This window comes from Takifugu flavidus, chromosome 15 (assembly GCF_003711565.1).
Source record: "Takifugu flavidus isolate HTHZ2018 chromosome 15, ASM371156v2, whole genome shotgun sequence".
In the NCBI taxonomy this organism is placed as follows: domain Eukaryota; kingdom Metazoa; phylum Chordata; class Actinopteri; order Tetraodontiformes; family Tetraodontidae; genus Takifugu; species Takifugu flavidus.
In genome coordinates, this window is record NC_079534.1 from 14028520 (window position 1) to 14056330 (window position 27811).

The window sequence follows — 27811 nt, forward strand, 5'->3', positions numbered from 1 at the left end:
AATAAACACTTTAGAAATATATATCCATCTGTGTGCGATGCATCCATAAGACATGATGTAAACGACAACATATTGAGAAATGGAGTTTAATTGCCGTGGGTTACCCTTTACATGATCTTCTGTATTTAAAAAAAGAAACCAACGTTGATCGAACATGAAAAAGGAGACAGAATTTGTGCTCCATGATTGGAGGAGCCCAGTGTTTCCTTTAGTAAAAGCTGGGTTAAACTCCTATTTTTGTTCCAATGTAATGTAAAATAATGCTAGAGTCACACAGAAGCTGGTTCCAAGGAGAAAAACAACAGGTGTTTCTTAAAGTCGCTGAAATTTACCGACCCTTTAAGAATTAGATTGAACAGGAGCAGTGTGACCTTGGAAACACCTCGAGGAACCACTCCAAAGGCTTTCCCAGTTTTCCCATAAAAATCATAAAGTGCAAAACAATTTTTTTTGTTGTAGTTGGGACTTCCCTCTGTCAGTGATGAAGAAGACGTTCCTCTCTGCAGACAGATGCGTTGGCTGTACAGTAGATGGTCGACAGCCTCAGCTTCTGATCCAACCCCAAATTCATATTGCAACTTTAAAAGCAATACAGTAAAAAGTAATAAAAAATACTCTATGTACAGAACACTTCTGAGTGGGGGACAAGACAGTAAACAGACAGTGCGAGATGAGAAGTCCCACTCTGGACCCCCGACCTGAAAACAGTGACCTCCACCGAGCCCAATTCTTACCAGTGCAAAGCAGTAATAAGCTAAAATCTGTAATTTTGTTCAAACGCTGAATGCATTATCATATTCAAAGGTTTGATTCAAAACCCAACATCTGAAAATCTTATAAAGTTGCTATTTGGGGCATTAATGAGAATATAGCCACTCTCAAGTATAAAATAAAAAACAAAAGACCCGACCCTGAAGTGAAGCAGATTCTAAGCTGACTAAAATGCAAATGTGGGATGATTTGGACTCTCACCATTTCTCTACTGACAACAGATATTGCTTGTCCAAAAATAAGAGTATAAAACAAGTACACAACATTACAAACAATAAGCAAATTAACTTAAAGATGATGCTGCCGACACAGAAATGTCACATATATAAAGTTGAGCCAGCAGTGGAGCTAAACATGTAAAAAAAAACAAACATGTCGATAATGGGTGATCCCAGTGCCTCTAGTAAGAACAAAAAATGTTTATAAAATGCATACACGACCAAAAAACATCCACAATTGTTACATTAAATTCATGGTGCCTCTTCATTATAAACACGGTCTGTTCGCGTGGACGGAGTGCAGGCCCCAACCCTTAAATTCACATTTAAAAAAAAAATAAAATAAAAAATAAAGCATTAGTGGCTGGTAGGAGAAATTGCACAAATGAGCAAAGCTGAAGAGTCAGGACTACATAGCAGTGACACACAGGGGGCGCTATAGGCGAGGAAAAGCAGAGGTAGGAACTATTGCGGATGACTGCGATGGCGGACCCCTCTGTTCCTCCTCCTTCAGTGGAGTTATGATGGATCCTGAAGAGCTCAGAAACCGTACCTGCATCTTCGCTCACGCTTCGACCCATGTGTTGCATGTCCAGAGTGACGTGTAGTAAATATGTAATTAAAATGTGTCCGCGGAGACGCGTTAACGAGGGTGCTAGAGGTCTCAGCAGAGCTGTTAAAAACTGTCAATCAACTGCAAGCCAAAACTCCCCCTGCTGTCCAGGCGCTGCATCGGCGGGCGCCGGGCTGACAGCTCAGCAGAGACGTTTGCTTTGACAGTTGAGCAAAATCAGAGGGGTGGGGGGTGGGGTGGGGGGGTGTCACTCAAGTGGAGTCAGTGTGTGCTACTACAAAGGATGGGGGTGGGTGGACGTCTGCATCTCGGGGCATAGGACTGACGCAGTCATGTGGATCCTGAAAAGGCATTTCAGAAGAAGACATGGCCTTGCTGTAGATACGGGCACCTATTTACTGTCCGGCGCTTAAGGCCCTCAGTGGAAGTGAGTGCCAGGGCGGCACGGCTCGAGACAGTGAGTGGTGGTCTCCTATGGTCTGTGGAACCTAGCAGATTAGCGGAGACAAATACAGGAGTTGTTAAAGACTTTCAATCGCCTCCAGCATTTCAAAGAGTCCAGCTGCACAGGAAGCGACACCAGTCTAATTCCAAGACCATTACCTGGTTAAATGGCGACTCGACTCGTGCACTTCCATTTCGTTGCTCTTGAAATCATTGAGCTCTTTCCGTATGGCAGCCTGCAGAGGAGAAGCAAGGAGGAAATGTGAGAAAAGCTGCAGAGGCTCCGAGACAAACGGCTCACGCTCTCCGCCAGCCTCCAGCTCCATTTAGCATGCTTTATGCATCATTTAGGCTTAAGGCTACAAATGATTCTGCCCAGTTTTTCTCCCACATCACAAGACATCTCGGTTTTCTCCTGCAGACATCCGACTGCGTCAAACAAACCTTGGACAGCCATCTTGTTTGGTACTGAAAAGGTGAGGCACGTTCACACTGAATCCACTGTATTTTTAGAACGTGGCCATTATGATGTGGTAGATTGAGATGTCAGAGCCTGTCAGGCCTCGGATAAATAATCCCTGTTTCTGGTGTGAAAAGTCAGAAGACTGTGTTTTTAGCTGCTCATTTATGATAAAGCATGACCAGACTTTTCATCACTGACTTTAAGATGCAGATAACGTGCACGAAAAAGAGAAATAATTCCTCTCTGCCATTAAAATAGCTTGGGAAGACCCCTTTAATGAGGTTAGTTTGACCAGTGCAGGAACGAGAACGAGAGCAAGGCGTCACCTTATCTGTGACTCTCCACTGTGAATGAGCCCTGAAAATCTGCTCAAGTGCTTCAAATGATATTATTATAAATTATACATGACTACATGAGGCAGACAGGAACCTCAGTGGTCACATCCGTCCGCCGCTACACAGCTACTCTCAGATTGGCAGCGAGACGATCTAAACACTTTCTTTGTGTGCCTGCATTTCGTCACAGAAACAATGAAAGTGCCATCAAAGCTTATGGGAGAAACAAAATCAAACAACACAGCACCATAACTCATAGAAACACACACTGTATATATGAATACGCTGGCTTCTTTTAAGGAGCAAAAATGCTATTTTTTATCATCACCTCTATTTCAAAAAGCTTTTATCAGCACACAAAAACACCACGTTGCCCTCTGAAATGCAAATTCTGCTCCTCTGCACCAAAAATCTCTCCTCTGATACAACTGCAATCATATTAGAGCTCATTTCTTTACTCTTTAGTATGACTAACAGCAGCCTCGGGGAGCATGTGACAGGACAGCAAACAGTGCTTAACTGGGTGCAAGATGGAAGAATCTCATAAAACTTGGAAGTGAGGAGTGCTGCAGTTGAAAAGGTCCTGAGGCCCTGCTTGTCCCATTTGTCTCTTATGTAAGTAGGGTGGGGGGGGGGGGGGGGGGGGGGGGGGTTGCATAATGCTGAATCCCCATCATTTTCACATGAGTGCTCCTCAGGTGTGACCTGGCATGCTCGGAGCCAAAAGGGAGCTGGCGTTGCTGCGCCGGAAAATTAAACAGAGCTGATTGGAATTCAGAGCTGGACCGTCTGGGCAGGGAGTGGTGGGACTGCTCCAGGGTGTTAACTCACAAAGGAAAGCCAAGAGAGATGGACACAATTTGAGTGAGAGAGAGAGAGAAAGAGTGAGAGAGAGAGAGATGTCCAAGTGAGAGAGAGAGAGAGAGAAAGAGTGACAGAGAGAGAGAGAGAGATGTCCAGCAGGGGCTATAGATCATGTATAATGGGCTGAATCATGAGGCACAGATGGTCCAGGGAAAACAGGATGATGATGTCTAAAGACATTTAAAAGGAGATGAGGAGAGACCAGGACAATAATAAGGTAACGTCTGGATTCAAACTGGGAGGTGTGTGCCGGTGACACTGGCCTTATCGGCTGCTGTGAGTCTGGTCCAGGGCTTATCTGCCCGCCTGTCATAGTCCTGAGCATCTGACACCTCCACGTAGTCACTGAAGCGGATGAGGATCTTGGCCTGTCTCAGCTCCTCCACCGTCGGCCTCTGGCTCAGCTGGAACAAGCACACAAAGAGGGTGGAAACACAGGACAAACAGCTTTTCAGAACCTGACATCTGGGACGTTTATAGACTCATTTCTGCTCCTGCTGGAGCTCTTTAGAGGAAGAGCAGTCCCTTTAATTTACACAACTGTCTCGTCTCAACACTCGGGGAGCTTTATATGGATCTCTGTAGCTCATTTACATGGAAGAACTCTGCCAATTACTCAGCACAACAGAGTTGTGATCATTTAAGAACAGAAGTGCATAATATCACAACAGATTGACCATTACATGATCATAACACATTAACAAATAAATAACACAAATATTGTACACAGCATTTAAAATCAAATGATTATATACTTTGTCATAATGCATAAAGCTGCTAAATATATGAAAAATTTCATCTTAATGTGTATGAAGTAAGTAGGTGTAAATAGCAGATGACTCATTTTTGGTTTAAAACTACCAAATTCAAAATGCTGCGTAACATCCGAGGCACAGACTGAAATCCTCCGGTTTACAGGTGCGCGTCAGCAGGTGAGCAGAAAGTGCAAGAGCATGTAATCTGAGGCGACGGGACATGTCCAACACCTCGCCACGGGGCCAAACAATCGGGCAGCAGACATGCTGAAGGGCAACGAGGGCATTGGTGTCTCACGGGGACCCGAGAACAATAACAAGCCTGTGGAGTATGAAAGTCCGTCCTCTCGCCACGACACGTCATCGCGTTTATCCGTCCAACAATTTAACCCGTCTGAAGGCTTCCAGATCAGGTGTGCGTTCTGGACTCACCTTTCGCGTGAGCCTACGTTTGATCTCCCTCTTCTCTTCTATTTCCTCTTGTTCATTGCGAGCTGCAGAGAATAAGAAGTTGAGCGCCAAAACATATAAACAGAGTCCAGGAACAAAGATTCCTAAAGCCTAAAACTGTTTTCATCATCAGCTGTTTAATATTATTAGAGATGCATATCAGGGGAGAAGGATCGCTTTGTTCCTTTGAAGCGGTCCCAAGGCTTTTCTGTTCATCTTTACGATCGAGCAATTAACCCATTTAAGACTTTTATGGGGAAAAATGTCTCTAATATTCATCATTGCAACCCAATTTGGAAACAACATCCAACAAAGTGACTCCGAAGGTAAATTATGAACTCCATAACCTTTATTTGTTGCTGTGCTCAACATGGTTTATACTGGGACTAATACAGCGTTCAGCAGGGGGGGGGGGGGGCTGATTCAGTGAGAAATCCTTTGACTTTGCATTTGTATCTTGCATTGCTGCCAAATCAAGCAGGAGCCTCTAGGAGAATCAATCAGTCTTTGATGTGAGAGTTGAGACCCAGGCAACAGAACTGCGCCTCTCTGATACCGCACGTGTTTATGCTCAGGAATCAGTCTCATCGGACGCGGCTCTCGGGACGCTCGGTGGTATAAGACAGAATAAAGAAGGGGCGAGACGTGCGCCACCAGCTCTCAAACTAGCTTGCATTTGTGAAGCCTGCATTCAATTAAACAGCTACAAACGCAGAGACGTGTGGTTAAAGAGAGATTCTTTCGAAGTTATTTAACTTGATGTGTAGATCAGATAAATACAGCTCATCTCTCCGGCCCCAGTTACTGTAGAAAACCTGGAAGCCTTTTGAAAAGAGGACCCACATTGTCCGAAGACTCGACTATGATGATTCAATACTAAAGGAATCTGGTTTGAGACACTCACGTTTGAGGATGTTCCTCTGTTCCAGCTCCTCTGCCGTCGGTCTCTGGCTCAAGCGCCTGGTTAAAGCAAGAAAAGAAAAAGGGTCGCTAATGTAAATCAATCTACTTTCCATACAATCTCTCACAGATTCTACCTCGGTGACGTTGCTTAAAGCGGGGGAAACGACTCGGTTGGGTTTTATCTGTCTGTACTTTTGCCCAATAATCAACTTCCAACGCGGCGTCGGTATTGACATTTCGGCTGGGAGCCTTAAGACCGACTGACTTCAGAACTGCGAAGCATCATTCCCACACTGGAGTTATTAATATCCAGTGTGCTATTTTACTTAGTGGGTTAGAAATAACGAGCTGGTTTAAAGCTGCTTTATTTGGTGTTGCGATGAAACTCTTGTTTATTCTTCTGTTACATCAGCAGTCAACTCCAAATGACACCAAAATTCCAAGGTCACACATTAAATGAAAGGTCATTCTCTGAGTGATTTGTTATCCTACATCATTTTGCAAACATTTTAATGTGCAAGTGCTAGAAATAACTAAGGGCAAAGTCACATTGAAGACAGATTCCACGTCATCTCCATCTAGCTAGAACAGCCTCCTCATTTCCTCCTAGACCCAAAACTCGGGACTGTTCATCGCTGGATGAACCCACTCGGTGCTTCTGGAACAGAATCTCAACACAACTAAAAGCAAAAGTCACAGCAAACAGCCGTGCACACATCAACGAACGTCCGTCTGGATCCAACATCTAGGTAAAGATTTAAGATTCAGCTTGAGCTCCGTGGAGGCCGTCGACAAAGACATCAAAAGGAGTCACGAATCGCTCAATATGTCAGCAAAGACTTTCAGCAGTAATCAGGAGATTTATCCCAGTGATTCATCATCTATTTGAATTATTTGTCCCATTACTTTTCATCCTTGTACGTGTGTATGCGTTATGGCCATTTTACAATTAGCAATTTCAAATAAATGGAAATAATCAGCTTAATGTCGCTCTGGACAGTTGTGCTTTTTAATATTTCAGCCAGTGGGATATGTCCACTGCTCCAGTCAGCACACAGCCCCACCCCCTCAAGAATTCCGGCGAGTCCTAATATATATTAAGGAATTCAAATGACCCCTGACCCCACTCTTCTAGTTACACAGAACAAACCATCTTGAGTCTCCAACCATGGATCTGGCTGGAAATCGGACTCAACGTATGCTGGATTTATCAGTACACACACACACACACACACACACACACACACACACACACACACACACACACACACACAGACAGGTCATCATTTATCAATCAGGTCAGGCCCAGCATGGTTTTTCCAGTCAGGTCAATAGGCCAGTGGAGGTCAGCCTGTCCTCAAACACCATTAACATAATCGATCCTGGCGGCCTGGCATGGCCAATAAAACATATCGGGCCATTAGCAAAAACACAAGAAATGTAAAGTCGCACACGAGGGCGACACCGTGCAAGAGGAGGGTACGGAAGAGCTCTTTGGAAGCCTGCCAACAGAGCAGCCAGTTCTTCTGCACTGTGCTCCAATCACAGCAGGGCCTCGTCACTGTGGGTCTGTGCCTCCTGCCAACGCTGCGTCCCTTCCCTTCCAGACACATTCTCCTCATCTCCAGCCTCGTTTTCAGCCCCAAGTCACCGTCTTTCTTCTCCTCTCCCGACACGTCGCTGCCTCCACTTTATTCAGGCAGTTGAATCGTGTTCAAAGAGCCGAGTAAAGCAAATGAGGCTGGTATTACGAGGGGGCGGGGCAAATTTGTTTGATCTTTTCAATTAGAAGGACTCACGTTTATGATCTCAACATATGCAAACTAATTCCTGCGATATTCATTCATTATGCAGTGTGCGTGTGCGTCTGCGTGCGTGTGTGTTTGTAAAGAACGGTGCTGCTGTGTGGAGGAGTCAGGTGGAGACGGACTGACACATGCATCAATGTGGTGATTCAGTCAGCGAGGGAGGGGGGAGGGAGGGAGGGAGGAAGTCAGGCAGGAGGAAGAAAAGCAAAGAAAAACAGAGTGAAGACGAGAGAAGGGAGAGGGAGGGTTGGATGCGGCAAAGAAATTAGGTCAGATCCATTTTCAGGGCCTCATTCCAACTAAAGTGTTTGTATCAGTACCTATGGGGGGGTGGGGGTGTATTCGGGTTTAATGAGGCTCACCTTGTGAGCTTGGTGCCAATCTGCTGCCTGGATTCCAGCCGCTCCTCATCCGTCTGCATGGGCAGGATGTTCTTCTCCTCCAGCTCTCTTTTGGAAGGACGGTTGCTGAGTTTGATGGCCAGAGAGTCTTTCCTCAGCACCTTCTGTGCCAGAGAACCTGAACCCAAACACAGCAATCAGGGCAAACGCCTCGGATGTCCAGCAGATTTACAACAAAATGTCCTTTCTTATACTTTATGGGGTTCCGCTTCCACATTTTTGTCGCATCATCAATCATTGATGCTCTCGCGAGGAGGCAACGTGGACGTGGTTTCATAGCATAGTTCAGCAGGAGGTCACAACTGCACCATTTTACAGGCACATTGTTATTTTAAAGTACTTTCCGAACTTTAAGACAGCTTCGGGCAAAGTTAGCAACACCGTCAATCAGAATTATTCCAGCATTTCTCACAATATCTGTGAAATTTAGTTTCCCAGGAAAACCGAAAGTGACTTCTGAAGAGTCTCAGTGTGGTTTTAATCTGTTCGAGGCTCAGTGTGACGCATCTAGAGGGGCAGTGCAAGACGCCACTGACTTGTAAATATTGAGTCATCGTCTTCGTCGTCCTCGTCGTCCTCGTCCACGTCGTCGTCCTCGTCCTTGTACATGCTGGGCAGGTCTTCGTAGTCGGACTCATTGGGCATGTTCTCTTTGTCGTCTTCGTAATCGATGATCACGGACGGAACGTCTCGTCTCTCCAGCGGGCCGACGCCGTGCAAGGCCGAGCTAGAGGGGTGAAGAGATCCCGTTAATGTATAATAACCATATGATGAATGAGGAGGAGCTGCTACTCAGCAGCTATAACCTCCACCGAGCCCGAGCATTAAGATGCATCATGTCCTCACAGCCTATTGATAGTTTACTGGGGGTTTCATCCAAATATAGAGGGAGAGTGAACGTGTAAATGAAGCTGGAGTACAGCGGACACACACCAGAGCTGGAGTGCAACTCTGCAGTCCTACGCAACGCCGTGCAATGCTCTGCAGCACAGAGCGGAGCAGCTGATTATACAACTGGCAGGATTCACAAACAAGATGGAGGAAATAAATCTCACTTTCAAGAGCACATCATTTGCATGCAAGCACTCCGCGCTGACATCTGATTGATTGATTAATCACCGTCTAGTCCGAGCTCCTTCTGACAAGCGGCCATTATGTAACAATTTTAGGATGTCAGACCGACTGGAGTGGCGGCAGGGCCGTAGCTTTAGCCCTGCTTCAGGGAAACGGAGCCATTACGTAATGTCCTAGCCACTATCAGACTCCTTCTCCAAACATGAGGGGATGCAGTGAAGAGCATCTGGTCATATCATCTCAGGCTAACTACTGGTGTGATGCCTGCGCCCACCCGTGCACCGCTTCAAAATTAGGCCAAGTTGCCCTGTGAGGCAGTGTGCCGATTTAGCCCGATGCGCCAGCGCTACATGAAAGGACACGACCTCCATAGCACCAGGATGCGTTTAAGACAGACAGACAAGTCACCCCATTTTGAAGAACCTTGGGTCTACCACATTAGATTTCAGCTCAACTTTCACTCCTTTACTTTTAAGAAACCACATTTGACCCAGTGCAGCATGTTTTTAAATGCATTCCTGTGCATATTGATGATGAAAATGTGCAAAATCCTGGTGTGAATGATGCCGGCAACTCAAAAATTTAATCCCTCTTTTAATTCGAGCTATACAGCTTAACAAATGTGCTAGACCATCCATCATAAAAACAGGAAAAAACAAGTTCAGCAATCTATTAAATTCTTGTTTCTAACAAAAATGGCATTATTCATTATGTAAATAACAAGGAGGAACAACTGAATAGGGCTGTAACGCATAGATCAACCTAGCATGGGACCTTTATGGAGGTATGAATCTATAATCGATCATCAAATCTTGGTATTAAACATAAAGCGTACCAAATATATCAACAATACTGGTTTAGCGGGGAGGAGGAGGAGGTGGTGGAGGTCTAATAAATCTGTCCCACTGTACTGTATGTTACAGGGAGCAATGGAACAATATGGAAAGACGGTCAAAGGGGACATACAGCAGACCTGAGGTCTGAAAATGCTAAAAAAGCTTTTGGAGATTTAATGAGCTACAAATTGAAATGGAGAACTGACGCTCAAACTGGCGCCGGTTTGACATGTGACACGTTTATTTCCTCAAATCCAAGGGAAAACCGACTGAGGCCCCGACAGAGACCAGACTGATCCATAATCCCTCTGCAGCATCAGGAACAATCAGATTTAATGACATGTGTGCTGGCGGCCACCAACCTTTCGAGCCTCTGCATGGAGAGCGCCAGTGTTTTATTGAGTTCTTCAATGATCCGGCTGGACGCGTGCAAGCTGCCGTACTGCAGCTGGAAGGGGTGGCCGTGGCTTTGGTGAAGACTGGACAGACCGGCGAGCTGCGACGGCAGCAGGGTGCCGTGGTGGAGCGACATGAGGTGGGAAGGGGCGCACTTTTGGGAGAGAGCGCTCAGCGTAGCGGAGGACGGAGCGTTGGGCGTAGAGTCGAGGAGCCCCGGAGGGACGCAGATCATCACCTTCTTAGGTGGAAGTGGGGGAGAGTGCTTCCCCCCGGGCATACACGGCAACTTCACTGGCTGGCAAGAATCTGGAGATAAAGAACAGGAAGCTTGTGTTGTTTCACACCAGCAGATATTTACAGCACACGGACGCGGCTCAGTGCAGGGGGGTGGAATCAGGCCAGAGTAACGCCACTTTCCTCCGACTGACAGATTGGCAATGACTAAGGGAGCGCGGCAGAGCCACAGGGGAGTTTATGAGACTACCATAATCCTGTGCACATGTGTGCCAACACAGGTGGCCCGGAGAAGCACCAGCATGGCTGTTTTAATCAAACCAAGTGACTCTGCGAGGGCGCACGTCTTCTTTTACCGAAAACACAGATCAAATATTAAAACAAAGAATTGTGGGGAACCTGAAGAACAAGCTGATATACTCAAGAGAAACAGATGACATTTGATTTGATTATATAAAATTGCTTAAATATTCTACTGTCCTGAGAGAAGCTGAGGCAAAACCAGCCAAACTCCCCCCTTAAACCCCTTAAATCATTCAGCAGCACAGGACCAGACAGCATCCAGCACAGGCAGCGTTCCGAATCCGTGATTTCTTCCTGCTGGCTGACTTCCTGACTTTAGCTATTTAATAGTCCATATACATATTTTATTGTGTAATCGGCTGCATCTGATGCCGCGTGCCTTTCTCTCCCTTTGCATCTTTGCTACAACGAATCCAATTTCCATTATCTCATTATTTTCTTAATCTCCAAATTGCTTCCATTGTGGACCAGATTTGCACTTAGATGTTTAAAAACCGGCATAATATTGTAAAATCTTGACTCTTTTTTGTCCATTTTTTCCCCCCATCAGTCAGTCTGAGCTGGTCTGGAGTTGCAGGGCATGAACACACCAGTATGGACAAGTGGGAACCACTGACCTGTGCTATGGTTTGGGATCCGAGGGAAAGGCTTTGGAGGGAGAGCCGGGGGCTGTTTGTGATAGAGTGGCGGCTTGGCAGAAGTATCCTGAAGGTCACCTGGATAGGTGACCGATTTCTTAGCGGCCAGGACCAAAGATGACTTAACAGAGTGCTCCTGGGTGCAGACGCCACTGTCCACAGAGGAGCGGAACTCAACAGTTGCTACATGAAAGCAAGCGAAGAAAGGAAAAATAAGAATTCAAGTTTGGGAAGACAATGGATTTCTGAGGCGGACTACTTTAAAACAAACTTTAAAAGTTAGTCTGAAACAATGAGGGTGGCGAATTATAGGTTTTAACCGAGCGGGACCTTATCAGCACACAGCAGAGGAACAACAACACAACAACGTTAGTCATGCAGGGAGACAGAAACTTCTTTACAGCGGCCTGACGGATTGTGCGTGTTGGCATTTTAATGCCGACAGCGGTTCAAATTGCTGCTAACAAACGGTTCACTTCACCAAAACACGTCTGGGTCGCCAGAAAAACCTCTGAAATATGCAGTGAAGGGACCGTCCCCTCCCCCGCCCATACGCAGCTAGCTTATGTTTACAGATTTTTTGTGATGGATCAATAAATCAAGCAACTGGAGGCGCCAGTAAAAATAACCCGGCACGCGTAAAAATAGCAAGTGCAAAAATAGACATTTTTGATCAGAATAAGTAGGTTGTCACTGAGCAGAAGTGCCCTCGTTAATTCACATTAGCAGGGCACAGACAGGCTGTGGCGTTTGCTGCATTATGGAAGATATTTTGGCTTTGACGGCGTCCTTCTTCGCCTCCTCTGAGAGACTCAAAAATGTGCTTTTTACCGTCCCGAGGCTGGAGGCACCCTGCTGTGAGACTCAAAAATGCTCACTCGCCGCGGTGAAGGAGAGTCTGGAGCGCATCTAATCAAGATCAAAGACTTTGTTAAAACCCTACATAATTTCTAGAATGGAAGATCATATCTCCAGATGTGCCGAATCTGGAGCACAGCACTTCAGAGGGCGCGAATTAATGAGATGATTTAGAGCGTTGTGCGTGTCAACTCCAAGCATCGTTAGCAAAAAAAACATCAGCTCACCTTTTTCAAATATCTCTTTCAGCACTCCTCTCTTGATCAGCTCGTCTCTGCTCTGTCGCATGGACATCTTCCTCTCCAAAGCTGAGGCAGGGAGAGAAGAACCATGTTAAAAATCTGCCCTCATTAACCACCACAACCCAAAAATCTAAAATTAAAAGCGGCACAATTGTGCTTCTGGCAGCAAATTCAGAGATGGAATACTTACAACACGCTACAAACATGAAGCTCCACATTGCATATTAAAATCCTGCCAGTGGGTTTATTGAAAAAGCAAGACAAAGTTCTTTTTAAGATTTAAATAATAGATATTTGGTTTCTTGTGCTGCAGCAGTGAGCTGCATGATGTAGTCTTTAATCTTATCACAGGATTATTTAACCAGTTCGGCTCATAGGGTTCAACATTTCCATTGAGTTGTATTAACGTGCGAACCCTGAAGAACATGGATCCAACGACCGCTGCAGATGATGTCGTGTAGAATATGAAACAAGAGTCAACATTAACCCTTTGAAGCCCTGTGTAATCGCTGCCATTCTCAGTTTGTAGGTCACTCGTAGGTGTACCGAGAGTCTTTACACCATCAAACAGGCGGTTTGACCCATTTTTCATTCCAAAAGCCAGCGAGTATAAAAACCCACTGCATTCACATATTTGTTCTCTTCTTTTCACCACATCTTTGTCTTTATCAGCCAATATTTGGTCCTCTGTGGTTTCTACTATTAATATACAGGGAACTTTTCAATCAATTCCCTCCGAGTTACACTGAGAACATCGTGGGGTGACTGAAGCCGATGCCCTCGATTCACAAAATCCTCAACCCTTTGAGCAAAGCGGGCTCAACTGGCTACAACCCGATGAAAATTCAGAAAGAAAGAGAAATCAAGAATTTGAACACGTCAACAACAACAATCAGATTTCCTCCTCTGACACAACAGACTCGTCCAAAATCTCATTAGCAGGCGTCAGGAAGCCATGCGGAGGCTAAAACTGGGGGCTAAAGGTCGACAGCAGACTGGCAGGGCTGTAATATGTTCAGGGATTAACCGCCATTACATCCAAAATGAAAATAATTATTCAAAGCTTTATGACATAACCGCTGCACCGTGGAACGAGCTCCGTTATGCAATTGACCATTAGCTAACGCAAAAAGGGCTTATGAAGACGTCTCCTCATATTTGACAGCTGCGGCACGCTCACAAGAAAATCGGTCTAATAAAACGAGCAGCTGCCGCATTAAACACACACCGAAGCTGGAGACGAGGCTTTTTATTTAATATTTAACCACTGCAGTCAGTCTGCACGGGCCCAAATTTCATCTTTGTTTCATCAGGACGCTCCTGTGAGGATCGCTAAAAACAGAGTCGCCTCACGACCACGTCGGGTCGGTTTTGTTTATCGTCGAGTCGCACCGAGGGCTGGTGCTTGTGCCTGTGTACCTGGGCGGATGCACGTGCTCCAGACGCTCCGGCGTGCACCGAGATGAAAAGATTAGGCGCTCGCCGAGGAGACGCGGCTGAGAGCATAATAAATGAAAGTGGCAGATCTGAGGATAGCCTATATTGATCCGAGAACACCGAGTTTTGCGAGAGAATATATTCCACTGCGAAATAACCCAGATAGTCAGAACACATCCCATCAACCCCGGAGCCCAGTCGCTTCATGTGGAGGCTTTTACCGAGGCGATTCTCTCAGCCGGAGCCCGACAAAAAACTGCATTAAAACTTTCAATGGGTCTTTTATCAGCAAGGAAGCTTAAGTCCTAAGGTTTGGATTTGGTTAAATGAGACCTCAGCAGACATAAAAGGGAAGGAACATCCGCCATTCTCACACTTTAAAATAGCCATTTTTAATATCGCATAGTTATGTCTAATAAACCGGCCAATGCCTGCATTTAATCCCAAAAGAGACATGAGAAAGTGCCACTAGGTGATTCTTTGTTATGCAGAACACTGGCAGGTCCACTTCACTGCCCCCTTCAAACCAAAAGCCCCATAGAGCCGTCCTCCACCTGCGAAATCCCGCACAACATTCCCGTTCCTCATTTCCTGTGATAACACCTGTAGGCCCAGCGGTCGGTCCGCTCCCTACCGACGCAGGGTTCAGATGGGGGTGACGCACGGACAGGAGAGGTCAAACACGCCACATTTCCGTTAAAATAAGGTTGCGAGAGGGACGATATCAGGCAGCAAAAATAACAGGGGTGCTGCCACTTTAGCAGGGCCTGTTTGGATGGGGACAACAGCGCAGCACTGTGGGCAATGTTCCATTAAAAACACACACACACCAATCAATAGTGGAGCTGCAGGTCAACAAATGTCAATACGTATTCCCAGGAAAGCTAAAATGGACTTGCTTTCTCTAAAAGGGAGCTCTCTCTCCTGAAGGCAAGCTAAAAATGAGAAAACATCCTAAAATGGGGGATTTTTCCACTCACTAGATCAATAAAGACTCAAAAGAAATTATGACGCAAAGGATAAGATTTTTTTTTTTTTTAAATCATGCTGTTTACGTATGTGAGCAGACAAACAGGAAGCTAAAAGGGAACGCTGTACTGCACCATAGTCCATCAGGCAGATTTGGCCACGCAGAGAGCAGAAAGACTTCCACGATAACAACCTCAACTGTTGCCTGGTTACACATCCAGCACTGAAACAGTCTCACATTTCTGACAAGACATAAAGATCCAACGTTCATCTTTATGCGTGCGGCCGAGGGAGATGTGTTCGTCTCCAGCTTCACCACTTATCACATACCTGCCTTCTTATTTATCATTTCACCACCATCATCAACATCATCGCGCACATGCACGTGTATGAGAAATACAGTGTATGAGAAATACAGTGTATGAGAAATACAGTGTATTCTCTGTTTAACTCATAATACAGCATCATGTTGCCTTCAGAAAGAATCAAGAGGAACAATGGCAGCAAAATAATTATTTGGAGACAGCAGCATGATGAGGCCCAAACAAGTGGGCAACAAAAGCATCGGAGAGAGCTTTTCCACTCAATTCCACAGTGCTCCAGCACTATTGTTGGGAGGAAAAAGGCACTTTTGTTGCCCAACTCTTGATTATTGTCCTTCACCACAATGAGAAAGATGCAGTTATCAAAGAGCGCGTGCAGGACTGAACCAATGGACAAAAAACTCTGAAATGCAATTAAATATCTGGTGTTTTGTGAAAATAAACAGCTTCAGTTGGTGCCGTTGGGCCAGCATGTAGGAAACGATGGCCAAAACCTAAATGTCTAATTCAGACACACAGCTACTCGTCTCATTCGCAACAGGAAAACGCAACTTTTTCGTGGCATTTCTGAAACATTTCCGCTCCAGCTCTGAGCTGGTGTTTCTTTCCTCAAGAAAAAGCTTCTACTTTTGGTTCTCCAGAACAGTCAGGCGCAGCACCTGCTCTTTCAGACAGATTTCAGGCCACAGCAGTGGAAAACAAACTAAATGGGACACACACACACACACACACACACACACACACACGCACACACGCACACACGCGCACACGCACACGCACGAGGGCCATCCTTCACTCACCCTGGACAGGACGAGGATAAAAAGAAAACATGTACCGGCTGAGGTCTGCTTGAACTTCTCCGTCTTCTTCTTCCTCCATTTCCAGGGCTTCAGGAGGCGTCCCAGGGTGGCGAACTTGCTGCGCCGCCGGCTGGGGGGAGTGTGGCCGCCAGGGATGACCGACTCCGAGCGCATGGCGGACAGTCTCTCTACCTCCTCGGCTGCAAGGAGAACAAAAACAGGTTCAAGTGAAGCGGCGGAGGAGCTGAAGTCCTGCAGGAGAGCTTCCAGGACGTGGAACCGACACTGCAGAAATCAGAGCGGGGGGAGGGGGGAATCTGTGCCAGGTGACCTTCTCACTCCCACATTAGCAGGCTGACGGCGGGAGGAGCAACAAACTCGTAAATCAGACGGCATTATGGGGGATGCGCTCCGACTCTCCCGCCAAAGACAGCAAATAGACTCATAAACACCTCATTAAGGGGAAATCACTCGACTTCTCATCAGGCATTCATGAGCGCCAGCCCTTCAGTTGGTCTCCAAACCAAACTTTCAGCGTTTCTCTTTACTAAACTAGAATCTTTGGTATCTCATGTTTGAAAGATGCCGTAATCCGGAGGTTGAAGCGGCTCGAGCACATAAACAAAAGAGGCCCGAGTGATTCGGCGGACAAAACGCTGCCCGCGTATTCAAACCGAAATCTCTGATTCACCAGCTTGGCAAGAGACCACGAAACAGGAAACAATGCCAGCAGCGAATGAAACCCTCAGAAGTATTACGCACCGAGGCCGCTGAACCCGTTCCAGCCCAAAAGGAGAGCCAGCAAAGACTCTGCTGAGAGGAAACTTCTGCTTTCATCTAAATTTGAGTTTCAGGTTGTATGAGCCCAACCCTGACGACCTTGGATCGACCTTTGACGGCACCAGCTGACATCGGCGCGAGCGCCACAGCGTCCGTCCGTAAAAGTGCTGCTTCCTCGGTTTTTTTGGTCAACGTGTGTGACGGCGGCGCGCTGGTGGGGAGGATGAAAGCGCAGCGGGCCTGAAGGGTCGCAGCCAAATTTCTGAGGCTGCGATCCTGCAGCTCCTTCAGGTCAACAGATCCCTGTTGCCAGAGTCAGTCAGAAAATCCAGATTCTAACATGGATTCAGCTGTGTTGCCGTTACATACACATTAGGAAACATCGATCTATCGCTGAGACTCATCAATGGTGAAAAAAAAGACTGATAAAACCCAAACCACTGACGATACGAGTCCGTTTTTGCTTTATCCCCTGGTTATTGTCATCAGGAGGAGAAAAGGCTCCTCTAAAGATGTAACGCGTGTCATTTATAATCCAGGAGATTATTTCATGACGCTAGCCATAAGATAACACATGCACACACGCCTTTGAACTTCTATCTCTGTGAGGACCTTTAAGGACAAAATGCACTCTCTTACAGGCCTCGGAGAATAACTCAGAAAGCATAATTTGGTACTCAATGCATAGCTAAGACAAGACAACACACACACCCACACACACACCCACACAGCCTCTAATTAAGAACACTTGTTTGCATACCAAGATGGCTGAGAGATGATGTAATGACACTCAACTGGAAATGGCTTGTTTGCTCATTTCCACCTCACTACAATCATGAAGAGGTTAATTTAATAACACACTCCCCAAGTGTGGCGTAATCATTTTTTTTCTGAGGCAAACAAACAAATAAGTGCGCCTATCAACCACAGCCCAGCCCTGAGGGAACTTCGGAACCAGCCAGGAGCGGCTTCAACGACAGTCAGTCGCTGATTTTGACTCATTAGGGATCCTAAGGAAGCTACCACGGATCTTAAATTACACTGACCCACTTCAGGTTCCTCACTGATACAAGGGTGCGGATGAAACACTTGAGTTTTAAAATCAAAAACCCAAAACAAAGGCGCACAGGGGAGCATGCAGACGCATGGCAGCGATGGAGAGCCCCTGTGGATGGAAGCCCCGCAGAGCTACTCCGGGAACAGAACCCATCCTACTCACCGTCCTGGGTGTCGTTCCCGCGGCTGCAATTGCTGCAAATGTGCTTAATCTCTTTGCCGATGTGACAGTGGATGGTGAAGGGCATGTTGTTGTTGTTGTTGTGCTGCGGCTGCAGCCCGGGCCCTTTCTTGCCGCTGAGAGACATTATTCTGACCAGGCTGAACGCCTTTTTCTTGGGTTTCTCCGACGCCACGGGCGTGTTTTCTCGGCACCCCGCGGTGAACCAAGCGCCGCTCATGAAGATGGGCGCAGGGTCGGCTGAGGGGTAATTGGCCGTCTTGAACATCGCGGAAGCGACAACGAGCGCGGCGCGTTAATGCGCCGCGTTACGGTGGTACGGTAGCGTGGTTTCAAATGAACGGGCCCATCAGCTGAGTCCTACCTGACCTACGGAAGCATCTGCCGCCTCTCTCTGCTCCGGCCCCGGCGGTTTACCTGAGACGCGAGGTTGTGCGGCTCCTCGAATGCGCAACGCGGAAGCGCTGCGGAGAGGAGCGAAACGCGGCGCCGCCGGAGTAGCGGCTGCAAATAACAACACAGAGGATGAAAAGTGAATGGCAGCAGCTACCTCTCCCTCCCAGAGCTGAAGACTGCAGTCGGTTGTAGCTAATCCACGATTAGCGGAGCTGAGCAGTGCGCGCCTGTGATTGGCTGCGCGGTGCGCTCCTCTTATAGGCCAGCGAGGAGGAGGAAAGTTGCTCTGATCTAATGACACTGCTTTAATTATTATTTCAGAAAGTTCCAGCTGCCATTTATCCTTTATAAAGAAAAACAAAACCCACATAATGATAACTAGGAGTTATAAAATACAGAAATTATTGTTTAATAGTTGTACTTTATAGTTCTTAGTCAGTAGATGAAGCGATGAGGCTCATTTCTACTCATCCATCAAGCCTACCCGGTGTTAAAGCTAATATTTTAGGTCTGTCCACATTCATGTAGCAGGAGATCATGTGAAACGTTCCCTGCATCCAAGCAATGACCATCTGCTCACACCCTGCATCCATTGATTCATGCGTCCGCAAATAGGATGGAGAATAAAAATATGCATCCTCTTCAGTCGTCAACCATCTGCTTGACGCAAAGCCAAGTGCGACGACTTGAAAGACAAAATGAGCCTGGTAGAACTGATGTGAATGCAAATGTCGGAACGTCTAATTGGGACATAATATCAGACAAGAGCTCAGAGAATTCAAATCAAAGAGAAAAGACAGCAGAGGGAATGGAATCACTGAGCAGAACGCTCCAATGGAACCCAAGGCCGTGGCCAAGCTGAGCGATGGAACATTAAATATTCCTTCTTTGCTTCACAAACTCAGATGAGGCGCAAGCCTGTTGGCTGCCGAGGACCCGCTGGGGTAATCGATAACATTATGAGCCAGTTAATGAGGCATGAATCGAGGATTAGACATCAACCCTTCCCCCCCCACCCATGTCACATGTCCTCCAGAACGGTGAATTTCATTGGCTGGGAGTGGGGAAGTGCTTATCTTTGATGTTCCTTTAGCAGGCAGCAGCTTATTCAAGTGACATCAAAGAAATGAGGGACAGAGGAATGTGATTCACTCCCAGGCTGCCCTCGGATGCCTTTTTTAGCTGAAAAGTTTCCCTCTTAAATCCACATAAAGTACGTTTTGGAAAGAAGAATCCATCCATCCATCCATCCATCCATCCATCCATCCTCTACCGCTTATCCGGGGTCGGGTTGCGGGGGCAGCAGCCTAAGAAGAGAAGCCCAGACTTCCCTCTCCCCAGCTACCTCTTCCAGCTCATCCGGAGGGATCCCCAGGCGTTCCCAGGCCAGTCGAGAGACATAGTCTGTCCAGCGTGTCCTGGTCTTCCCGGGGGTCTCCTACCGGAGGGACATGCCCTGAACACCTCACCAGGGAGGCGCCCAGGGGGCATCCTGACTAGATGCCCAAGCCACCCCATCTGGCTCCTCTCAACATGGAGGAGCAGCGGCTCTACTCCGAGCTCCTCCCGGATGGCAGAGCTTCTCCCCCTCTCTAAGGGAGAGCCCAGCCACCCTACGGAGGAAGCTCATTTCGGCCGCTTGTACCCGTGATCTTGTTCTTTCGGTCATTACCCAAAGCTCATGACCATAGGTGAGGGGAGGAACGAAGATCGACCGGTAAATCGAGACCACTACGGCCCAGTTCTAGCTCAGCTGGGCTCTGCTGTATGCTGACACCAGCTGGACCTCGTTTTCAAGAACCATTCTTGCAAAAATCCGATAAGCGGCTAAGGATGGGTCGTGTGCTCGCAGCAGGAAGACCGGTCACATGAGGCGCTGCAGTTATATAAGTGCAGGACTTGAAGTCCTCAGCTAAATCACTTTGGTTAAATCACAAGGGAGCACAAGGGCCATGACACAGCAAAAGACCCTTTGATAGCCAACAAACAGACGTTCACACTGTCTGCTCATTCATCACAGGCCTTAAAGGCGCTGCTGTGGCTTTGCTACATGTAAACACTGATTTAAATGCTGAACTTTCACTCCGAGAATGTAAAAACAGCCTTTAATGTAAAGTTCAACAATCCAACGTTCTTGGTTAACAAGCTGCCCGACTTAAACAAGCTGAGTGAGTTCACACAGAACCCATGGCAAAGTTTTCTCTCATCCTCCCCAACTCTCATTTGACGCTCTACATGCTTCTACAAACCCAACTGAAAACACGTGCTTTTCCCTCTCTTGACCGACCGAAACTCTGGTCTGGGCCGGTTTTTTAATGAATGTCCTGTGAGATGTCAGTATAAGCAATCTTACAACATCTGACTGCAGCGGCCTGTCAGCACAAATCTGCCGTCCCTGCTCTCCGTTTTTCCTGCTGTCTCTTCCCATCTGTCAATCTCTCTGCATTTACTTGCCTTACACTTGTGCACACACCACGTTTCCTTAAGACAGAACGGTCTCTGACCCCCACCTTCCTGTCCTTCTGATCACGATATTGTCACACAAGTCGGCAGATTGACAGGAAAGGGGATTGTGATGTAACCATTTAGGAGGTCAAACAAGGACAAACAGCAAGATGTACTGTTTTAATAACCTTGGATATTGGTTTAATGGATGGAGTAAAATACATTCTGTAACCAGCCTTTTCCCTGATGAGGGTAAGATGAGAGTGACTATAGTTCCATTCCACTTCTCCAGGACTTCTTACATGACCTTCTTCATGTTGGTCTGGTTCAGAATGTTTCGTATCACCTGTTTAGGATCACTTGTTCCTACTCAATGTCCAAAAGCCTTGGAAATCAAACTCAACCTTTTTTCTTGAAGACATTTCTTGGACATTTATAAGAACATTTCTATAGGCTCAATCTTCCAGCACTACTTTAATATGAGTGAACACGGAAATAAAAGTAAGTGTATAACACTAATACTACTAATAATTTATAAATTTCTAAAACTTAAGTAACATTCCATTCTTTTTTGAAGGCTCCATAGAAGAGATCCTTCTCCATTGTAGTTTTTTCAACTACCGGCTGCAGGACGCCGCTCGTTTTATTTGCAATGCTGCCATCTAGCGGTTAATATGAATCACACCCTGATTCGTTCAAAGCCAGTGCAGCAAATTACATTTTTGGGAATTTAGCTTTCTATGGATGTTGTTCTAAAAAAAAAAACAACACCCCCCACAAAAAAAAAAAAAAACACTTTCAGAAGTACAATCTCCCTCTCCATATTTTAGTTAACCAGCACGACGAATTCTCTTAAACCGTAAACTAAGGAGGTATCGCGACGGGAATGTGATTTTTTATTTTATTTTATTTTTAAAAAATTAGATAATCAAATCAAAGCCAAACTACACAACACAAACAAGGTACCGCAATAATCTGGGGAAACGTCGCCATCTCGTGGAAGCATAGAGTAATCTCTCCTATGCTGCCAGCATCTATGTGAGTGCTCTTATTTCCCACAGTGTGCTGGAGTCTTTGAACTGCTCTCAAGCGAATCTTTGGGGATGTATTAAAGGAAAAAGAATTATTCAAACACGTGCACATACATAAAGCTGATGCAGAGACTGTTGAAAGAAAGTATAAGACATTTCACCTCATTGAGAGGGTTCTTCAGTTCTGACTAGCTCAGTGGAAGATGAGGTTATTCATGCTCCTCCTGGAGCAAAGAGCTGAATAACTGTCTTTGGGGAGTCTATTTCTTCAATAGCCTGCTATAAGGCCAGTAGAAAACACGATGAGGGTGCCCATCAGGTCAGTCATGGGGTCACCGTGGACCGCTACATCAGGATGTATCCAAGGAAGATCCAAGGAAGATGGGAATCCGAACGTTGAAGTCTACTATAAGCTAACCTGCATGGGAAAATACCTGCTTTGTGACTCACACCACCCACTGCAGCACAAGCCGGGTGCAATCAGAAGCCTAAAAACTGTTCCCACCAAAGACGAGGAGACACAGCGCACGAGGAGTGTCACGTGACTACTCGAACAATCAAAGGTGCAAAAGTAATGATTTACATTTCTGCCTTCACAATTAAATGCAGGAAAAAGGGGAACCTGCAGAATGTAGGTATAGGAAATGTAAAGTAATAAGATAAAGTGTGTGACAAACTGTTTTACCCCCAAACCATAACAGTAATAGTCTATTTAAGGAACAATTGATAAAAAGCCACTAAAGTGGCAGAAAGAAGAATAATAAATGGGAAATAGCTTCCTAAAGGCCAGACAGAATTCCAATCCTTCAGAGTTCAAATACAAACATTAAATGTGCTCAGTGTTGACTATCATGTAGCTGCTCTGCTGCCAAGAACTTTCTTGTTTTTGCTGTCGGAAAGTAAAACCACTCTGGTCGAGTTTTGAACCGGCATTCATGGAAGCGACAGCCAAAACATGGTCTTCTTTCAAACGTCAGCAGATGCACCAGCCAGATGGGATTCAGTTTCTCTGGATTTTAAAGGTTTTACAAGCGCTCAGGCCAACCAACAGAAAACATTCCAGCAATTCATCGTTTCTGATCAGCAAAACAGCAAAAAAAAGACTCGTTATTGTGATTTTGACACCAAAGTTTCAAGATTCTCCTTCATTTGGTTCCATCATAGCAAAAAGCAAATATCGAATATTATATAACATAATAATAATACATACAATAGAGCATACATCACCAGTTCTGACACGGCTGGTGGCTCGGTAACTTATTCCCACCACAGTCAATAACCGCCTGGAAACACAAACATTTTAATCAAAGGGAGTCGAGCCTCTTCTAAAACGAGCCGGCGCCTGAGGGCGGCAGGAAGCTCAAGGTTGTCTGAGTGGAGGTGGAGGAGGTGGCGGCAGGCGCACAATTTGGGTAATTTCTGGAGTCTTTTCACGCGTGAATAGCGCCGCTTATCTCAGATCGGAGCGCTGACGGCACTGGAGGCTGCAACACCTGCTGTGTCAATTAAATCCGCACTCGTGAATGTTATGAAGGTTTGCCACTCTTTTGTTTGATCCTCCAATGGGAATAATGGGATGAAATTCCATCTGTAATATAGAGCAGAAATTGCTCTCGTCGGCGTCTCTGTTTCTCCCTGCCAGCTTTTCCACAACGAGAGCGCTTTAATCTTACTCGGGCTCGGTCTCACTGTGAACACAACAGAAATACTGCAAAAAATCTATGACCAAAACTCCAATGAATCACAGAAAAAAACCGACTTTGCCAATATGAAGTTTCAGACTCGATCCACTAGGGGGCCTTTAAAGAAACACACCTCACTGAGCACTGCTGCGGGCAGGCTGGATGCTTCTTTGGGAGATCCAGGCTGGTTTTAGTTCAGCTTCAGCTAAACTTTACGTGGAGCAGATGCACCCAAAGACATCAGGTGCTGTGGCGTCTCTGGCTCTGCTAAAGATTAGATCTCCTGTCTCCTCCAACACCGATGTAAGAAGAGAACTGTTTTCCTGTAGTTCCAACCAGTTTAACTTTCTATCACCAGTTACCAGTATGGATGTGGAAGTCTGGAAGATCATTGATCTCATCTGGACAAGGTTTTGCCTTTTAATTATCTATTAAAACTGTATAGACTCTTTATCCTGCCTATTCCGCTTACAGAACCATCTGAACCATCTGAGCATGTGCAGAACTATACACTAACTAGAACTAGAACCATACAGAACCTTTGAGGTCCAGTAATGGTGGCGAAAGATGAGGAAGATGAAGCTATTTACTGGTGTCACCCTGCCTGTTCATCCACAGCAGAACCCACTCTGGGATGGTGCAGTGCAGCTCTGTCTGGACCGAGGTAGCAGCGCTGATGGGATTCTGGATCTGAGCAGAAGTCTCTTACTCAGCGCAAACGGAGCTGCTGCACCGGTGACGGCAGCAACCAACGCCGTCCATGGAGCACCCTCGTGGAGGCCTCCTGTCGGCCCAGGATGGGATTAGCTTTTCTTAGACATGGCGAGATGCACAGAGAGCTTGTGATTCACATCGACTCTTCTGCTCCAGCGTAATTGGAAATGCAGGAGAGATTGCAGACTTATCTTTCCCCCCTTCTACCCAGTATACTTGCACATTTATAAATACTATATGAGCCATAAGAACCTCTTCACACGGCTCTCCTCCGCTCTAAAGGGCTCTTTCTCAGCCGCTACACAAGAATCACATCTCTCCTCTCCAACAGCTCCGAGTGTGGCAGCAGCAGCAGAAATGAAACGAGGCGCCACAGAACAAGCTGCTGGGTAGACGGCTGCTCAGAAAACACCTGCTTGTTTGCCTGAAGCGTCTCCCTGCAGAAGCTAGCTGGGAGTTTTTTTTTTGCTTTTAAGCCACTGAACCGTCAAACAAGTAAAAATATGGATCTGGGTGTAACTTTGTCTGATTTCCTCAGAGTTTATTCATAAACTATTCCTTAAAACCGTGAGGGCAGCTAACCCCTCTCAAAGGCGCCTTTTCATTCAAGATGTGTTCATCTCCAATTCAGTCACATTCACATGCCCTTGACAAATCAGCGAGTGCTGTTGTGCAGCTCATCCCACAAGGTAACGCAGCCATTCCTGCCTCAATAAGCCGGTGTGAGGGGGTTCGCTCGTCCCTGAACCCTGCCTGCACACGCAGCTCTGCAGCAGAATTCCGTAGCATCCCACCATGCATCTGTTCTGTATTGATTGCGATCTTTCACACAGTGATGCTGCACCACCACATTGGGTGTGTGTGTGTGTGTGTGTGTGTGTGTGTGCATTCAGTTGGGCTTTCTTTGGCTGAACGAGTTGAGACAAAGAAACAAGGCAGCCCTGAGCCTTCACCTCTGGTATCTACTTACAGAATGAGCCTTGGTGGTGGTGCATAATGCCTTTTTACATACAGAGTGATGCAGCCATGTTGCATTTCTCCCTCTTATCTGTACATTAACGGTGCTGCTCGTGATTTTGTCAACGCAGTAATGCTGATGTCAGGTAGGAAAGAGTAAAAACAGGAAGCGATGACACTACACAGACACTCTCAGCCCTACAGCAAAGCTCAACCACGCGTTTAAGCGTAATTACCAGCTGACGTGTGCTTTGGCGTCATCCCCTTTGAAAGACAGAGGAAGACTTAATATCAAAGCCACAGTTTAGGGAATATGGGTCATGTGACTCAGACTTATGACTAAGCAAAGCGCAGAGGCAGATTAATGAGGTGAAGGTGGTCAGATGATGGGGCACTATGATGTTTCTGTTGGTGTTGGTGTTGTAATCCGTGCACGCCCAACTGTCCTCATGCTATCAGCCGCTGACATCTGCACGGCTGCTATTGCGCCGCTCCGTCTTTGTCGCGCTCAGGGCCGTTTAGCCGTTGGCAAAATGAGATTAGGCCCGACAATAATGCAGCCAATGCAATGAGGCAATGTTTCATACGTGGTCTGATTCTATTAGAGGCTCCAGAAGTGTTTTGTCATGGTGCTAGAGGTAAAAATGTGGGAGTGGATCCCCGCTGGACGGAGATGATCCGTGTAGGGCCAATAATCTGCTGTTCAGCATCCAACCTGACTCATCTCCATCATGTAGTAGCGACTGAATGACTTTCATCAGCCCCCCGGTGGTTCCATTATGCCGGATTGACACAGATCTCTTACGAGCACAGAGTTCAGTGATGAACACATCAGCCCAGAAGATGAAAGCTTCACCCGCTAATTATTTCAGGGATGATTGTGACGGCTGCTGAGCGCAATGGATCTCCTCATTTACTGTTGTTGAGCAACAGGGAAAAAAATGAATTCTGGTTTCCGTGGCAATAAGCAAGTTAAATCCTGCTCCACTTTTTTAGGTGGAAGTGAGTCAACAGTACAGCAGCACAGTCGCCCCCATACCATTTTCATGCTTCGGAAGAGCTTGTTGTGATGTAGCAATATGAAGGAATGAGGAGATGAAATGTCCTGAAGCCTGACAACAAGCTCGTGTGTTTCTTTGGATCAGATACAACATGGATGCCTTTAAGGTTTGAGAACATGTATAGCAGCTCTACAGCAACTTTAGAAGCTGTTTCATTTAATCCCACATACACACACACAAATACACACGTTCCAAAGATGACGTCATTACAACACACAAAGCCGAAGCTGTCAAGGTCAAGAAATAGATTGTAAATTTGCTGAGTAAAAAAAAAGTATCTACGTGACATTAGAAGGGAAATATGTGACAAGTCACGTGGTTTGGAATGGAAAAAAGGGGAGCGTCTAAAAATACTGAGGAGATTTTAGCGCTTTAATATCAACGGAACAGATGATGCATGTTACAGAATTAGCCCTGGGAAATAGAGAGATTCGGGTAAAGGGATCCCTCTAAAAAGCAGACATTGGAAGAATGTGGTCAAACGGTGAATCGATAAAAAGCCAGGTCACCATGGCAACAGGGGATGCAACACGCTTTCAAACGGGTTAAAAGGAACACACAACCGTGGCCTGATCCACCACAAACGGTGACTAAAACCCCAGCAAGTGCTGCAGAGCCAGCCGGATATCCCATCACATTTTGTGCACCGCTGCCAACGCGCGGGCTACTACAGGTCACGTTGAAGCCACATTATGTAACTGTGATGAATTACAGTCGTAGTAATTATCAATCGCTGACGAAATTGTGATTGGCCAAACAGCGCTCGGAGGTGCGAGATATGGGTTCTATGTTAAAACTCCCCCTTTGCTGCACCTGACACGCTGTGCGCCACAAAGTTACGCAATATTTCACTCACATTTCTCTCAAAAACGCGGTCAAAAAGGGGTTCTGGGCGCGATTAATCGAATTTGGTCTGTGGAGGAACGCAGTTTCCTGATCACACGATGAAAAATCTCATTCACGTTGGATCCGCATGAGACCACCCGCAGACGCACATCTGGTAAAAAATAAATTAAATAAATAAAATCGACTGGAAGGGCTCGGGGGGAGATGGGATGGAGGGATGCGCGCCTCACCTGTCCGCAGGTTGAAGGAGAGACGGGCTTCGACGAGATATGGGGTGTCGCTCTTGGAGCGGTGCCTCCGTATGGGTCTGCGGTCTGTGCTGCTGTCCGAGGTGGTCGCCATCAAACCGAACCAGTGTCCGGTGGCTGAGCGCTGACCGAGCACTCACACACTGGGAGGCAGCTATTGATGAAGAGGAGGAGGGAGTTCACACACAATGACAGAGAGACAGACAGGAGAGAGAGAGAGAGAGAGGAGAGAGAGAGAGAGAGGAGAGAGAGAGAGAGAGAGAGAGATGGAGGGAACAGACAGACAGATCAGACAGATCAGACAGAGAGCGAGAG

At 46.4% G+C, this 27811-nt stretch overlaps 1 protein-coding gene and 1 long non-coding RNA gene across 3 annotated transcripts; both read right to left on the reverse strand.

The window, feature by feature from the left end:
- Positions 1-70: 70 nt before the first annotated feature.
- LOC130538639 (phosphatase and actin regulator 1-like) lies at positions 71-27672 on the reverse strand. Of its 2 annotated transcripts, none has more exons than XM_057056452.1 (12): positions 27479-27672; positions 16135-16299; positions 12556-12636; positions 11450-11653; positions 10259-10601; positions 8523-8713; positions 7948-8104; positions 5779-5834; positions 4857-4918; positions 3933-4073; positions 2167-2243; positions 71-2051 (listed from the first exon to the last, which is right to left on the reverse strand). In XM_057056452.1, the coding sequence occupies exons 1-12, from the start codon at positions 27588-27590 to the stop codon at positions 2036-2038; spliced, it is 1605 nt and encodes a 534-aa protein (XP_056912432.1). In that variant the 5' UTR covers positions 27591-27672; the 3' UTR covers positions 71-2035. The 2 variants fall into 2 exon arrangements, with proteins under 2 accessions (XP_056912432.1, XP_056912431.1); XM_057056451.1 differs by lacking the exon at positions 27479-27672 and adding an exon at positions 18099-18692.
- On the reverse strand, positions 21845-27446 carry LOC130538642 (uncharacterized). Its single transcript, XR_008953933.1, has 2 exons — positions 22150-27446; positions 21845-22052 (listed from the first exon to the last, which is right to left on the reverse strand). It is a non-coding gene; the product is annotated as an uncharacterized LOC130538642 (long non-coding RNA).
- Positions 27673-27811: the final 139 nt, after the last annotated feature.